General features: G+C 46.1%; 1 protein-coding gene across 1 annotated transcript in view; it reads right to left on the reverse strand.

Annotated features, from left to right (window-relative positions):
• The window catches only part of INTS8 (integrator complex subunit 8), a 142,523-nt gene that overhangs the window by 100,888 nt on the left and 23,954 nt on the right, over positions 1–17,681 (reverse strand). The window contains exons 5-7 of the mRNA XM_082259349.1: positions 12,568–12,639; positions 6,674–6,725; positions 3,585–3,767 (exon numbers count right to left, since the gene is read on the reverse strand). Of these exons, the coding sequence (XP_082115475.1) occupies positions 3,585–3,767; positions 6,674–6,725; positions 12,568–12,639 (307 nt within the window). The remainder of the gene's footprint in view (positions 1–3,584; positions 3,768–6,673; positions 6,726–12,567; positions 12,640–17,681) is intronic.

The following is a 17,681-nucleotide window of genomic DNA, read 5'->3' on the forward strand; positions in this document are numbered from 1 at the left end:
CCATGGGCCTGTCAAGTTGCTGTGTACTTCCTCGGACTCTCTGTTGCCCCCTGAATACGAGGAGTACCGGGATGTATTCGATAAGGTGCGCGCGGTTGCCCTACCTCCGCACCGCCCATACGATTGTGCCATCGAGTTACAATCTGGTGCCGTTCCTCCTCGTGGCAAAGTCTATCCACTGTCGGTAGCAGAGAATGAGGCCATGGAGGAGTACGTGAGGGAGGCGCTTTCACGCGGTCACATTCGCAAATCCTCGTCCCCGGCAGGGGCTGGATTTTTCTTTGTGAAAAAGAAGGGCGGTGAGTTGAGGCCTTGCATCGATTACAGGGGTCTCAATCGCATCACGATCAAGAACGCTTACCCGATACCCTTGATTTCCGAGCTGTTCGACCGTCTTAAAGGGGCTACGGTCTTTACCAAACTCGACCTGAGGGCGGCATATAACCTCGTAAGGATCAAGGCGGGCGATGAGTGGAAGACCGCGTTTAACACCAGGACCGGTCATTATGAATCCTTGGTTATGCCCTTTGGGCTGTGCAATGCGCCCGCAGTCTTTCAGGAATTCATCAACGATGTTTTCCGTGACCTGTTGCAGCAGTGTGTGGTGGTCTATTTGGATGACATCCTGGTATATTCTGAGTCCATGGAGACCCACATTCTGGATGTCAAACGTGTGTTGCAACGGTTACGAGAGAACAAGCTGTTCGGTAAGCTTGAGAAATGCGAATTTCACCGATCCCAGGTAACCTTCTTAGGTTACATCATTTCCGCTGAAGGGTTCTCCATGGATCCTGAGAAGGTTTCGGCTGTCTTACAGTGGCCCCAGCCCAGTGGTCTTCGTTCCCTGCAGCGCTTTTTGGGCTTCGCCAATTATTATCGGAAGTTCATCAGGGACTTTTCCATGCTAGCCAAACCTCTCACGGATCTGACCAGGAAGGGCAGTAATTCCCAGGTCTGGCCGCCCGAGGCCATCCGAGCTTTTGAGGCTCTAAAGTCCGCCTTTGTGTCGGCTCCGATTCTGTCGCATCCCAACCCTGGGTTGCCCTTTGTCCTCGAGGTGGACGCGTCCGAGACGGGAGTAGGCGCCCTTCTGTCTCAGCGTAGAACACCAGAGGGTCCTCTGCTTCCTTGTGGGTTTTACTCCCGGAAACTGTCTTCTGCTGAGTGCAACTACCAGATTGGTGACAGGGAGTTATTGGCCATCGTGCAGGCTCTTAAAGAATGGAGGCACTTGCTCGAGGGTTCGGTGGTTCCGGTCCTCATCCTGACGGACCACAAGAATCTGACCTACCTTTCTGAGGCCAAGAGATTGACACCACGTCAGGCCAGATGGGCTCTGTTCTTGTCACGTTTTAATTACGTGGTCTCCTACCTACCCGGTTCCAAGAACATCAGGGCGGATGCCTTATCACGGCAGTACTCCGACCTGTCCAGGGAGGAGTCGATTCCGACTTCGGTCATACCTCCGAATCAGATCCTGGCCGCCATTCGCACCAGCCTGACCTCTCCTCTGGGTGAGCAGATTTTGGCGGCTCAAGCCGGTGCTCCCTCTGGGAGACCCAACGGCAGATGTTTTGTGCCTGAGGAGTTGCGCACTCGGTTGTTGCGAACCTACCATAACTCCAAGACCGCGGGGCATCCTGGAAAGAATCAGCTGTCCTGGGCTGTTTCACGTCTGTTCTGGTGGCCTTCCCTACGTTCCGACATCGCCGCATATGTAGCGGCATGCTCCGTTTGTGCCCAGAGTAAGTCCCCTCGGCACCTTCCGGTGGGTCTTCTGCAACCCTTAGCCACCGGGGATCGCCCATGGTCACACCTGGGGATGGATTTCATTGTGGACCTCCCTGCATCCCGAGGCCATACGGTCATTCTCATGATTGTGGATCGGTTTTCCAAAATGTGCCACTGTGTTCCTCTCAAGAAGTTACCCTCTGCACAGGAGTTGGCCACGATTTTTGCCAGGGAGGTCTTCCGGTTGCACGGTTTGCCCAAGGAGATTGTGTCGGATCGGGGGAGTCAGTTTGTGTCCAGGTTCTGGCGCGCCTTTTGCTCCCAGTTGGGGATTCATCTCTCCTTCTCCTCGGCCTACCACCCTCAGTCCAATGGGGCCGCAGAACGATCCAATCAGGCCTTGGAGCAATTCCTTCGTTGCTATGTCTCCGATCACCAAGACAATTGGGTTGACCTCCTGCCTTGGGCTGAGTTTGCCAGGAACACGGCGGTGAACTCTTCCTCTGGGACGTCTCCCTTCTTGGCCAACTATGGGTTCCAACCTGCCGTGTTACCGGAGGTATTCTCTCCCCAGGATATTCCGGCTGTGGAGGATCACCTTTCCGTTCTACGTGCTTCTTGGGTACAGATCCAGAAGTCCCTTGAGGTCTCTGCGCAGCGCCAGAGATTCCAGGCTGATCGCAGACGAGCGCCTGCTCCTTCCTACCAGGCCGGAGACCGTGTATGGTTGTCCACCCGCAACCTCAACCTTCGAGTGCCCACTCCCAAGCTGGCGCCTCGCTTTGTTGGTCCCTTCCGAGTGCTTCGCAGGGTAAATCCGGTAGCCTATGCCCTTGCGCTTCCTCCTGCCATGCGGATCTCCAACGTGTTTCATGTCTCCCTGTTGAAGCCACTGGTGTGTAATCGTTTCACTTCCTCGGTTCCTCGGCCTCGTCCGGTCCAAGTGGGCAATCGTGAGGAGTATGAGGTGAGCAATATCCTGGACTCTCGCCTGGTCCGCGGTCGGGTGCAGTTTTTGGTTCATTGGCGTGGTTATGGTCCTGAGGAGCGTTCCTGGGTTCCCTCCGCAGATGTCCATGCTCCTGCCTTGCTCCGAGCCTTCCATGCACGCTTCCCTCAAAAACCGTTCTTTACTCCGCGGAGGAGGGGCCCTTGAGGGGGAGGTACTGTCATGGTCTTACCTCCTTGCTGTTCTCCTTCGTTTGACATGTGCTGGCGGCCATCTTGGTTTCTGGGTTTCTTGTAGCCTCCCACCCTGCGGCTCCTCCTTCCCACTGGGAGGAGCTGGATGCCTAGCTCATATATATAGGAGGTCTGTGGCTCAGTTCCCTGCTTGGTCCTCCTGTGTTCACATGCTACTAAGACTGCTGCTACTTCTGGTTCCTGTTCCTGGCTTCGTCTGACTACCCTGTTGGTTCCTGATCCTGGCTTCGTCTGACTACCCTGTTGGTTCCTGATCCTGGCTTCGTCTGACTACCCTGTTGGTTCCTGATCCTGGCTTCGTCTGACTACCCTGTTGGTTCCTGATCCTGGCTTCGTCTGACTACCCTGCTGGTTCCAGACCCCTGGCTTCGCAAAGACTCTGCATCGGTTTCGCCATCCGTTTGGACTTTTGCTTTATAGCTTGTTTTTCAATAAAGCTGTCTTATTTTCACTTATCTGTTGTTGTACGTCTGGTTCATGGTTCCGTGACACTGCTGGTCCCTGGCCCTTTCCATAAAATGCACAGATGTGAACTTGACCCATAGGAAACCAAGTTAAATGTATTTCTGAAAAACTGAAAACGCACTACAAAATGCATAGGTGTGAATCAAGCCTTAGAAAAAAAAAAAAAAAAAACAACAAGTTATTACCTGACATTGCATCTCATCAGAACTGATCATTAAACCAGCAGTGGAGCTCTCCGTTTCCCCATTCACAGCTCCAGGTTCCATTGCTAGCAGGTCCAGGGTTCTCATGGTATGGACATAGAAAGACTTCTTTAGTTTTAAGGCCTCCTCCAGCACTCTGACAGAGTCCTCCGCTTGCTCTTTCAACTGTAGACATAAAAGAACCAGGCCCATTTTTATACAGTAGCTGTCAAATGAGATATATTGGACAAGGTTGGGAATTTCCAATCCCAATCACAGTTCACATCCTCCACATGATGTCAGATATAAGAGCATCTGTGGGTCAAAGGAAAACTTACCGGATTGATGATCCATATTTTAAAACATTTTATTAAACTATCAATGTGAGGCCATCTCAACACAAAAATCCAGCGTCATTGTGAAAAACAAATCCTTGTCCATACATCAGCCTGTCAGTCCAGTTATCTGCCTGCCTTTACACCCAAAAATCTCTCAAGGCAGGTTGTCTATTCTTCAATAAAGTGACCTGCTTATCCATCTAACTGCCATTCGTTTGACCATCAGACAGTAGACTCGATTCACAAACCTTTAGCACAATGTACATACCTAATTAAACAATCCTGTTTAATTTATTCATAAATGATCTAGAGGAGGGGATATCGAGTACAATCTCAGTATTTGCAGATGATACTAAACTAGGCATGCCAATATCTTCTATGCAGGATGTGAAAACCTTACAAGCGGACCCGAACAAAATAACGGGGTGGGCAACTACATGGCAGATGAGGTTTAATGTTGAAAAATGTAAAGTAATGCACTTGGGGGCCAGAAACCAGAAAGCAAGCTACTCACTAGGGGGGGAACCTCTGGGTGAGTCTAGGATGGAAAGGGACCTGGGGGTACTGGTAGACAACAGGCTTGGCAGTGGCATGCAATGCCAAGCCGCTGCAAGCAAAGCCAACAGAATACTGGGATGTATAGAAAAGGGGATTCACTCCAGAAATAAAAAGATTATTCTCCCACTCTACAAGACTCTGGTCCGGCCACATCTGGAGTATTCCGTCCAGTTCTGGGCACCGGTCCTCAGGAAGGATGTGCTGGAACTGGAGAAAGTCCAGAGAAGGGCAACAAAAATAATTAGGGGAATGGAGGACATCAGCTATGAGGAAAGACTACAAGCACTGAACTTATTCTCTCTGGAGAAGAGACGATTGAGGGGGGATATGATATCAATGTACAAATACTGTACTGGCGACCCTAGCATAAGGAACAAACTATTCAGAGAAAGGAGATACAATAAGACACGTGGCCACTCACTAAAACTAGAGGAAAGGCGGTTTAACCTTAAAATGCGTAAGGGGTTCTTCACTGTAAGAGCGGTAAGGATGTGGAATTCTCTTCCACAAGCAGTCGTATCAGCAGGGAGCATTGATAGTTTCAAAAAACTATTAGATGGGCACCTTAGAGACCACAACATACAGGGGTATACAATGTACAACATACAGGGGTATACAATGTACAACATACAGGGGTATACAATGTACAGTTAAAAGCAAACACACACATCATAGGTTGAACTGGATGGACTGATGTCTTTTTTCAACCTCACTAACTATGTATCTATGTAATTTTTAAATTTCATTGGCCTCATCTCTATCACTTTAAATACAATTAAAAAAAAAAAAAAAATTCTTATCCTGGTGTGGTAGCTTTGCAAACTGAACCTAATGCATCTGTTTGTCAGATTGTCCATCAGACATCAATGGACTGTCCATTTGTCCACCCAGCGCTCCATTTGTTTACCAGTTGATGGTCAATTTCTCAATCCATTGGCCTAACATTTTATTGTACATTTTTTAGATGCTAGATAATAGTCTGGAGTAGTCCAGAAAAGATAATAGAAACCCAAGATGTGATCCAAAGCTAAAGCTACCATCTATGAATGACATACTTGTTTACTGTGACTTGATGGTCAAGTTTAAAGTAAATAAATCAAACAAAATTAAAAAAAATCTAGCATTTATTTTTCCAAAAAAATATGCTACATAGGCTTTGTCACATCCTGAACACAGGAAAATAAAAATAAAACAAAACATGAAAAATACAGGGTGATGTTTGACCAAGACGCAGAGCTGCACTGGATTGGTGCTGCCAGAATAACACATGGACACAAATGGCACTTTTCCACTGCAAGTTCCGGCTCAGCTCCACTCGGTTTGGTTTTCCACTGCATGGTACCGCATGGTACGGTGTTGGAACGGTTCGGTACGGTTTGCTTTTCCACTAAAGAAGTAAGTGGGTGGGATAACAACAATTCTCTGACCAATCAGTGGCTAGTAGTGACAAACAGTCAAGGCTGCATGCAAAGGATTGTGGGATATGGTATCGGTACGGCCCTCTTGGAACCGAGGTGGTACTGTTTAAGTGAGCCGTACCGTTCGGTTCCATGTAGTGGAAAAGTGCTGCCGTACTGAACCGTTCCAACACCTTACCATGCGGTACCATGCAGTGGAAAAGCGCAAAAGCGAGCCGAACCGCTCGGTTCCATGCAGTGGAAAAGCGCCTAAATACTCCATGAGATAAATGGATGCCAGTGATTGACTTACAGAAGCGTAGAGATCTAAAGCCGCATACACACCATACAACTTTTGTTGTTTGATTTCCTTTAGATTTACCTTCAACTATGTAGCGCAAGGGCCTGCCAGATTGCATACAAAATTAAAAGTTTAGGTTTGACCTCATATTATATCGTTTTGGTAAATCTAAAGGAAAAAAAAAAAATCAAAGTAAATTGTATAGTGTGTATCCAGCTTAATTTCAGATATAAGCAGTTATTGATGGTTTGTAAAAAGTCCCCATTGAAGAGCTGCATTTACTCTTCGCAGTAAATGTAATGCTATTTCTCGAACAAGGATCATTAAATACAATAACAAATGACACCATCCTCTACACAGAATGCCCTGCCTATAGGTGTTTTCACAGCGAGTAGGTGTCACCTGCAGACAGGTATATACAGCGACTCCAGACACAAACCGCAATGGTTGACTGAAATACAGACTGATTGTTATCTACCGTTTCCATAGCAAACCTACCACTTTCAGGATATTTTCAGTGAGCTCTTTTTCTTGTTGTATTTGATTCATTCTGTTAAAAAAAAGAACATTATTCAAGTGTGCAGACTTGTGATCATAACAACATTCCATCTTGCAGTATTTAACAGAAAAGAACAAATTCATATAGCTTACACAAAGTGGGACATACAGCTTTGTCACTGAACCTGTGCAGCTAAAACTTGTCAATAACCGAAGAAAGGAGATTTTTGTGCCCGTTTTCATTATTATAATGCAGATTGCGTCAAAACTAAAAATGATCGAAATGGGAGCGACACCACATACATACACAGTGCCTGTCTGTAAACAAGCCTATTCTCTCTTGATTAATAAAGTAGCCCTTTCCACCTCTCTGAAGAGTGTTCCCCGGTGGATCACTTTTCAGAGGGAAGTTGACACATGTGAGATATGTCGTCTTCTCACTCCCAATTTTAATCCTGAAAAAAGTCTGCACCACTGCACCACAATCACGTACATTGCATGTGGTTGCAGCAAAGCCCTGTCTGTTTTTATCGCAATCCCCCTGCCCTTCCATAGCCGCATGTGTGAATAAGCCCATAGAATAAATATTCACACATACATACAGTATGTCAGCACATGTATTTGATTATGTCAGCTATAACCAAATAGCTAAAGAAATAGGAACTTTTAGTATGCAAAATGTGTAAATACAAACCCAGCAGTGCTATACCATATAATAACAAGGGTGAGAACTAGAGATCGACCGATTATCGGCGGGGCCGATATGCACTTTCCCTGATATATATCGGAATCTGCCCCTGAGGTTACCGATATTGCCGCTCGGCTGTCATTACAAGGAGCGGGAGGGGACGCCCCCCCCCTCCCGCGGCTCACTACCTCCACCGCCAAAGAGAAGACCCCGTGTAGCATGAAGATGTGTCCCTGTGAAAGCCGGTGTCCCTGCCGCAAGAGCGCATGCGCCGGTCTCCATGTAAAAAAAACGAAAGTGATGTCATGACATCACGTCCGGGTATTCGGCGCCAAATTAAAAAAAACTGACAGCTACCTGTATTCCGGGCGCCCAGCTTGCCCCTTTCCTATTCCTTAACCTGATTGTTATGCTACTACTTGCTGTTCATAATGTCATTTTGACGTGTATTCATCTGTTATGCACCACTGTTACCTATTGGTATTGTTTTGTACTACATTCCTTCTGCCTTAATAAAAACCGTTTGAACAGAAAAAAACTGACAGCATTCAAAACAGCCAAACTTGGCGTTCTGAATGCCGAGGAGGGGTTTGGGGTCTTTTAGACCCCCAGATCCCTCCACAAGGAGTACCTTTAAAAAAAATAAAAATAAAAAAAAAAAAATTTTTTACATGTCCGAAAATATTAGCCGATACCGATATCCGATGACCAAAATATCGGTATCGGCATTAAAAAAACGATATCGGCCGATCACTAGTGAGAACATTTTTCAGACCCAGACATTCTATAGATTCCATTTGCTGAAAGGTAGAGGGCTGCTACCCATTTTCATTGTTTTGGATGTAAGTACCCCTCTTTTTTAGGAGCTCTTGCACAATGGACTTTTTCTAGGAATCCACTCCATTCTATTTGCTGTTGTGCAGGGCAATGTAACCAGTGCTGAGCTACCCACCCTCATGTTTAAAAACAGATATTGCAATTTTTTTGCTGAAGAATCACCTGCAGGCAAATTTTGGTACTGCGATGACCAATTCAAATACATAGGGGGAGATTTACTAAAACTGCAGCACTATATATGGTGCAGCTGTGCACAGTAGCCCTATGTATAATGAATGGCCAGCCTAACTCCAGTTTGTTCAATTAACCTTTAATAACAATACCTGGAAGCTAATTGGATTCTATACAGAGCTGCACTGGATTTTGCACACTACAGTCTTAATAAATCAACCCCACAATGTTTGTGTAAAAGGCTTTAATTATTTTAGGGAATATGTAAAGCCAGTGGGGTTGATTAAAAAAACTAGAGTGCAAAATCTGGAGCAGATGTGCATAGTAGCCAATCAGCTTCTAACTTCAGCTTGTTCAATTAAACTTTGACAAAAAAAAAAACTAGAAGCCGATTTGTTTCTATGCAGAGCTGAACTAGATTTTGCACTCTCCAGTTTTAGTAAATCAACCGCAATACCTTTTTTAATTTTTAGATTGAATCATCTCTATGTGCTTTACTGGAATGCAAATAAAACAAAAATGGTTCCTGCAGCTCTCAAGAAGTATACAGACAAAGACACAAAAAAAAAAAAAAAAAAAAAAAGAAAAAAAGCAAAACCCTTTTTGGGACATTTATCAAGCAAATTAGTGACAGACACAAATCAGGCTGCCTCCTACTAAGCAAAGTCTCTGCAAAAGGTTTACAATGTATTTTCCACCTGTGGATCTGTGTTCATGGGCAGCCAACTGCCACAGATTTTCAAGGTCAGCAGTGGATTTATTGCTGAAGAGGAAACAGATTTTGATTGAAAATAGACAGAAACAATTGAGTACTGTCCGCAAAACTTTTTATTTGTACGAACGTAAAATTTTTCAGGACAAGCTTGATGAAGGAAGCACACCGCAAAAATTTTCCTGAAAAACTGTAGGTTAGTGCAAATAAAAAAAGTATCATGAGCAATAATCACAAGTGCACTAATACAGCTAAAATCACCTCAAGAATTGTAAATGGACGCATAAATAGATGATCAGGGCCAGGCTTCATTTGGTTGCAGTGCAACTTTAGAACAGCCAAAAGAGGAATTCATGACTCAAGCTGAATCCTTGTTCATAAATCTGTCACATAATCAGTTTTATTGCCCCTGTTTAGCATTGTCTTGCTACGTTACATAATTGATGTACCCCCCCTTTGTGTTGCTACAAACAGAGGTCAAAACCAAAAGGGCAAAAAAGGAAAAAAGGTTAACCTATGTGCTACCAGTAGAGAAAAGGAAACAGATATGGGGAGCAGAGCTATTAGTAAAATGGAGCACCAGAAATCTGTAGCTAATTCTGTAGTGTCACCACATACAAAATAGTTCAAAAGGAATAGAAGAATCAGCGCAAGATATCTAGAATTGCAACGTGTCGGGAAAAGCTGTGGTGACGTCACTTCCGGTCTTCTTTGCAGGACCTCCCAAGCTCCATCAGGTTGGATGGGGAGCGTCGGTGCACAGCAATTTTCAATCAGGTTCAAGTCTGGGCTCTGGCTGGGTCACTCAGAGTTGTCCCGTAGCCACTCCTTTGGTATCTTAGCTGTATGTTTAGGCCCGTTGTCCTGTTGAAAGATGAACCTTCTCCCCAGTCTGAGGTCCAGAGCGCTCTGGAGCAGGTTTTCCTCAAGGATGTCACTGTACATTCCTGCATTCATCTTTCCCTCGATCCTGAGTAGTCTCCCAGTTCCTGCTACAGAAAAAAACATCCCCACACCATGCTGCTTCCACCACCATGCTTCACTGTAGGGATGTTATTGGCCAGGTAATAAGCGGTACCTGGTTTCCTTCAGACATGACGCTTGCCATTTTTGTTTCATCAGACCAGAGAATTTGGTTTCTCATGGTCTGAAAGTACTTCAGGTGCCTTTTGAAAAACTCCAGGCAGGCTGTTAACGGCCTTTAACTGAGGAGTGGCTTCTGTCTGGCCACTCTACCATACAGGCCTGATTGGTGAAGTGCTGCAGAGATAGTTCTTCTAGAAGGTTCTCCTCTCTCCACAGAGAAACCCTGGAGCTCTGATAGAGTGACCATTGGGTTCATGGTCACCTCCCTGACTAAGGCCCTTCACCCCCGATAGCTCAGGAAGAGTCCTGGTGGTTCAAAACTTCTTCCATTTACAGGTGATGAGGCCACTGTGCTCATTGGGACCTTCAATGCTGCAGAAATGTTTCTGTACCTTTTCCCAGATCTGTGCTTCGGCACTGTTAACTGTGGCACCTTATATAGACTGATGTGTGCCTTTCCAAATCATGTCCAATAAACTGAATTTACCAGAGGTGGACTCCAATCAAGTTAAAGAAATATCTCAAGGATGATCAGTGGAAACAGAATGCACCTGAGCTCAAATTTGAGTGTCATGGCAAAGGCTGTGAATAATTATGTACATGGGATTTTCTATTTTTTTTATTTTTAATAAATTTGCAAGCATTTTAAACAAACTTCTTTCAGGTTGTCAATATGGGGTATTGTTTGTAGGATTATGAGGAAAAAAATAACTGGATTTTTGACTTACTGTAAAATTAATTTCTCTGATGTTCATTAACGGACATAGCTCCTGATTCTTCATAACCATTGGGTTATACTGCCCCCTACAGGAGTAGAACACTAGGCAGGAAATAGCTTGACTAGCCTATCGGCAGTCCCAGGGGGTATCAATGTCCATCAATGGACATCAGAGAAATGAATTTTATGGTGTCAAAAATCCAATTTTTTCTTTCGTTCATTGACGGACACAGCTCCTCCTCCTTAACCATTGGGATGTCCCAAAGCAGTGTTAGACATGGAGGGGTGGGAAAAAAGCAGAAAAAAATCCCAAGACTCACCATAGCCAACCAGGTAACATGGAGCTCAACCATTAACAACTGGAGCTCACCTGAAAAAAACCATACACCCTCAAACAGGACCAGGTCCTCTAAACAGCAGCCAGCAAAACCTTGTGACCAAAAGAAGCATCCGCAGATGCCAACATATCCACCTTATAAAAATTTTGTTAAAGTGTGCACCGACGACCAGATGGCTGCCTTGCAAACCTGCGTCACTGACGCTTGATGACGGAAGCCCAGGAGACACTAAAGCACCCTAAGAGAGTGCGCCTTGACAGGGAAAAGGAGGAACCTGACCCTTGATGCAATAGGCCTGAACCACTGTCTGTCTGATCCATGTTGCAGAAGAAGCGGACAACCCTTTGCAAGTAGGACTGCACGATATTGGGGAAAAAAGTACATTGCGATATTTGGTTTTTAACGATATATATCGCGATATTTCTCCCGGACAGTCTCCGGAGGAGGGATCAGTGAGCAGAGCTCAGCTCTCTGCCAGGGGATCCGCCACACTCGTAGAACTTCTCCAACCCGGACAGCCCAAGCCTTGTGTCGGAGCCGGAGTGTAGAGGAAGCGGGCTGAGTGAAGTGTCCCAGCAGTAGTAGCCTTTGTCCCCCGGTGCTCCTCCGCCATGCTCCGGACGTCTCTCCCCCCTCTCCTGCTGCTTTGCACTGTAGCGCTCTGCAGCCTCTCTCCGCTGCCATGCAATCCAGCCGACCATTACTCCGCCCTGCTCCACCCATTGTCTCTCCATTGAATCTATTTACAAAACATTACAGCCTGATCCCGCCCCCGATGCAGCCAGGAGAGACAATGGGCGGAGCAATGGTCGGCTGGATACTAGAGGCAGAGCTGGGAGGGCTGGAGGGGCGGAGTTCCGATCACAGCCGAAATCAAAACGGATGTGTCGGCTGCCAGCACCATGAGTCCTCCTCCTCCCCCCGAGTTCCGACTTCTCCCTGCCTATGCTAAATATTGCGTCTTTGGCGATATGAATATCGCCCACGCCCGCAGAACGATAGTCGATATCACATCGACTATCGTTCAGCCCTATTTGCGAGGTCCGTCCGCGAGCACAAATAGAGAGGAGTCTGACTTCCTAAAAGACTCGTTAGCTGCCAAGTACACCCTAATTGCCCGTCCACATCCAAGGCAAGCAAGGTAATTTCCTTCGGATGTTTTGCAATTAAAACTTAACAGCGCAATGCAATTTGCTATTTTGTTTCTCCAACAAAAGAACACATAAATCAAAGATGCAACAACTATAAAAAAAAGTGCAAATGTATTAATAAACATCCCCCATAAAGTTTACCTACAGCCAGATAATAAAGCTGCATGGCTTTGTTATAATCTTGAGGACTTACACATTTGGTTGTAGTGGACCCTGCTTAACTGGCTTCAAAGGGAAACTGCTTTGTACGATAGTTCTGATTGCCCTGTAACAGAACAAATACCAAAAGTTGTAAAACACATATTATCATTTGCAGGAGCTGAAAGACACAGAGGACATTTATCAAGTATTGTCACACAGTTCAGATCAAATTAGTCTGCCTCTCTTGTAGCAATATCTAAAGCTGGGAGCACACTAGTAGTTTTGCAGCTGGACTATTTATTCTGAAAGTGTAACTGAGATAGCAAAAACACTTTAATTTCCCCCAACAATAAGCTGTGGTACTGGGGCAGAACTATCAGAAATTTGACAGGCTTCCCACAAAGGGAAAATTAGAAAAAAAAAAAATTGAAGTCAATGGGAAAATTAAATAATGGATTAAGGAGACGCAAGCCGACTTTCCTCATTGACTACAGCTCTGCATGCTTCATCATCATCAAGGATAAAAACAGACCTTCAATATTGCAAAACAAGGGATTATAATTCAAATCCATATTAATCCCAAGGAATAAGCAGAAGCGTGGCGCAAATTCTATCCAACCGACATTTGATTGCCGCTGGAAGTTTAATTTTTTTAAGTTTTTACATAAGAAATGGTAAGAAACACAATAAAATTACCTTATTTGGCTTCCAGTCTATAGTATGTTTCTGATGCACTTTACACACTGTCCAGGGCTGTCTCTCAAACAAACCCATGAGAGATATTTTGGACATAGGTGGTGCAATTGACATTTTTCTGTTTCGTTTGGTACAGACACACACTGGAGGTTTTCAGTGCTTCTGATGTGTTGTTGTACCTTTAAGGAGATCGAGGCTTCAAGCTCCAGGTAAACCTGCTCTCAATTTACTCCTTGTTATAAAAATATGTCCCATAACTGGGAACTTGCTGACCAAGGGATCACACTGTCCAGAGGGGCCTTAATACAGCACTCTCATTCACTTGTATTTGCAAATGTATGCCACAAATACCTGCTTTTAGCCCAAAAGTTTATTTGGTCTTTTTTTGCTCCGACTAGGTTGGGAGTGTGCTGGAGAACTGTTGGTTTGTTCAGTGTACTGCCCTACCCCCAGGGGTACTATTCCAGTGCTAGCCATGGAAAAGTACCCAAATGGGCCTAACCCTCCAACTGGCTGCTACTTTTTATTACCCTGGCTTCTTGCATATTTTGTATGTTATAGTAGTCAGATTTTCCTGTTATTCCAGACTGCCCCCCCCCCCCCCATATATAAAATTAAATACACATTTCTCATGCAAGACAGGAAACTCATAGCCACAGCAGGCGTTCAAACCTGAGAACTTATGCCCCGTACACACGTGCAGATTATCTGCAGACTTTTGTCTTCAGATTTACCTTTTCTATGTAGTGCAAGGGCCTGCCGGATTGCATACAAATTGAAAGTGTTTAGGTTTGACCTCATATTATATGGTTTTGGTAAGTCTGCAGACAAAAGTCTTCAGATAATCTGCACGTGTGTACGGGGCATAAGGCACAGGGAGATCTCACCAACAATGTCCAAGAGAGACAGAAGAAGCTGTCCGGTAGTTTAACCCTCTACAAAAAAATGAGCCAATAAAATGAATGTTAACTGAAACCAGTATCATGATTGACACTTAGTGCCGGTTCACATTAGTGCGATGACAGAGATCGCATGTAATTCGGAGCGCACTCCTCCTAAAAAGACATGCGATCTCTGTGCAGTGCAAATTCAGCCATACAGTTTGTATGGCTGAATTCACACCGCAATCGCACTAAAAGACACACAGGACCCTTTTTTTGGTCCGCAGCAGAATCAGATTGCATGGTGGTTCACACTAGTGCGATCCGATTCTGTGCGAACTTTCAGATCGCACTGCGATATGCGATCTGATATGGGGGTGTCGTTAACTTTCAATTGACACCCCCAGCGTATTGCATATGGCAGTGTGAACTGCCAGGGGTGCGGATGCGATGCGGGAACATGCTGTATATTCGCAGCGTTCCCGCATCGCAGACATGTGAACCGGCACTAAAGTCTGGTTGATTTGAGAATCTTCCTTTGAGAATCCATCCAGAGAAAGCTTATTGCAAAGAGTAAGGCTAGGCCATTGATTAGCCACAGGCCCTTTTAGAGCATCGGCCTCTACTGCCTGCTTATATAGTACAGACCTTTTATAAGCACAGTGCCTACATTTGAGAAATTACCACCTTGAGGCTACCCTTCACATAGTTCCAATATCTTGGTTAAAGATTAAAAAAAAATAATAATTAGCTGGCTTAAGTGCAGCACGCAGACTAAGACAGAAAGGGGGCTATTTACTAAAACTGGAGAGGGCAAACTCTGGTGCAACACTGCATAGAAACCAATCAGCTTCCAGGTTTTATTGTCAAAGCCTCAATATAGATGCTCAGCTAGCCTACTAATTCATAGATCCTATCTCATTAACAAACTGCAACCAGTCACAAATCTGTAATCAGCAGGTTAGTACAAATAGAATAATGAGAGACAAATGGACTTTAATTAAATAGGTTGATAAACTCAGTTAATGGGTATTAATATTGTAGCAGGGGGACCCAGTGCTTCTCTGTAAAAGGGTGGTTTACCCCTGATTTTGGGTGAAGCAAGTACACTGATCGCTCAGGCATGTGCTGGCTTCATAATAGAGCCAGAGTTCGGGCCCTTTTACACTGCTCTGTAGTAAAATCGCGGTAAAAATGCATATGCGTGGGGGGCGTGGCCTGGAACGTGATGGGATAAGTCGCATGTGGTGAGAGCTCCTTCTACCCGGTCTCCGCTATACTTATCCTGACCCGATATCCTGGACTTTACTCACCTTTTCTCGTTCCCCGTCTTCTCCTGATCCTCCGGGTACTATGTCTCCGCCTAAGAGAGGCACGACGGCCGGTTCCCAGCTTGAGAAGTTTCGCCGGCAGGATCCGGCCTCGCCGGCCCAAGATGGCGCCGGCTCCTCCACCCCGCCAAAGCCTACGACGGAGGAGACGTCCAGGGTGCTAGAGGCCATCTCCCTATGTCAAAGTACCCTTACCTCCAAGATCGAGGAGGTCAAGATCGACATCTCGTTGATCAGGCAGGATATGTCCACGCTGAGAGACCGGGTCACTGAGGCTGAGACACGGATCAGTGCGGCTGAAGATATCCTACAACCCCTGCAGCACTCCGCCGAGGACATCACACGGCAACTTCAGCAGCTCCATTCTAAGCAGGATGACATGGAGAACCGGTTGCGAAGGTGCAACCTTCGGTTTATTGGCCTGCCTGAGCGTGCTGAAGGTACTGATTCGGCTGGATTCCTGGAGGATCTCCTTGTGCAGTGCTATGGACGTGACTCTTTCTCGGTGATGTTTGCGGTGGAGAGGGCCCACCGCATCCCTGCACGTCCCCCTCCCCCTGGTGCCCCGGCCCGCACACTTATTGCCAAGTTCCTCAACTTTCGGGATAGGGACAAGATTCTTCGCCTCTCCAGAGACAAGGGGAACATTCCCTTCCAGCAGGGCCATGTCGCTGTGTTTCCGGATTTCTCTGGGGAGGTTCAGCGCCGACGGGCTCGGTTCCTGGAGGTGAAGCGCCGCATGAGAGCTCTACATTTAAAATATGCCATGTTATATCCAGCTCGCCTTCGGGTGGAAGTGGATGACCGAGTTCAATTCTTTGAGGACCCTGCCTTGGCCATGGACTGGTTAGACCGGCGTAATGTGGCCCCTGCCTGAAGCTTTTGGACTCTCTGATACCCTGGTTTGTCTTTCTGTCTCGTGCCCGGAGACCGTTCATACTGTTTGGAGGGGAAACCTTTTTTTTTTTTTTTTTTTTTTTTCTTTTTTCCCTCCCTCGCATTATGGGAACTGTACAATTTTTTTTGTTACCGTTATTACTGTTTTTTGGGTAGCATTGTTAGGCTCTAATGGACCTACTGTGCGATCCTGTTCCTTTTGGAATGGGATTTGTTCTCTCTCCACGTTACTCAGTGAGACTTTCGCCCCTGATTACTGCTGTTAGATTTTTTATGTTTTTCTTATTTTTGCTCCTGACTGATTTTTTTATTTCTGCAAGCTATCCGTGTGAATTTGGAAATGCCTTAAGTAAAGTGCCCCGGTCCTCACCTGTCCCCTGTCGTGGGGCTCAGGTGGGACGCCGGCGAAATGACTTATATGCTGTTTTTTCTTTGTCTGTTCTGTTTGGGGATTATGCTCGCACATGTTGGGGGTGGTGCAGAGCCGGGTAGGTTAGGGGTTTCTGTTTTTTCTGTTTTTTTGCTGCCATGGGGTCCCCACATGCTGTTTTTCTGTGCCTCTTGTCTAACCTTGCCCTTCGGGGCCTCCTATGTTGCCAGTGCGTACCGTGCCATGTCCACCTTGCTAGCTTGGGGGGCTCCCCCCTGCTGCTGGTAGGGTCTGCTGTCACAGGTTTTTTATTTTTTCAATGTCATCTTTAACCTTTTTGACGTGGAACGTCCGAGGTCTTGGGGATAGAGTGAAGCGTGCGGCTGTTTTTTCCTACCTGAAACGTCAGCACGCTGACGTGATTATACTAGTCGAGACTCACGCTGCTGGATCCATGCAACGCGCGCTACGGCGCCCATGGATCGGCTGGGCGTTTCACTCTACCCACACCACCTTTTCCAGGGGGGTCTCGGTATTGGTGGCCAAGTCGGTTCAGTTCGCCGTTCATGAGGTTGAGCTGGACCCTCAGGGCCGATATGTCTTCTTACGGGCTGTTGTTGATAATTCACCTGTGTTGCTTTTGGCATGGTACATCCCGCCCCCCTATTGCTCAGGTGTCCTCACAGAGGGGTTTTCCTTCATGTCTCGACACCCGACTGTTCCGGCCGTATGGCTTGGGGATTTTAATGCTGTGCTAAATCCGGGCCTAGATAGGCTTGGGCAACCCGGGAGTGTCCCTCTTCCCCTTCATGATACCCGTTTTGCTCGTATGTTGTCAGATTTTGCACTAGTAGACACTTGGAGGCACCTTTACCCTGCCCGCAAGGCATATTCATGTTTTTCGTCTACTCACTCATCCATGTCCCGCATTGATCTCATTCTGGTTTCCCGTCATCTCCTTCCCAGGCTGCAGGGTGCATTTTTCTGCCCG

The sequence above is a fragment of the Pelophylax lessonae genome (assembly GCF_965119305.1).
Source record: "Pelophylax lessonae genome assembly, chromosome: 5".
NCBI classification, from domain to species: Eukaryota; Metazoa; Chordata; class Amphibia; order Anura; family Ranidae; genus Pelophylax; species Pelophylax lessonae.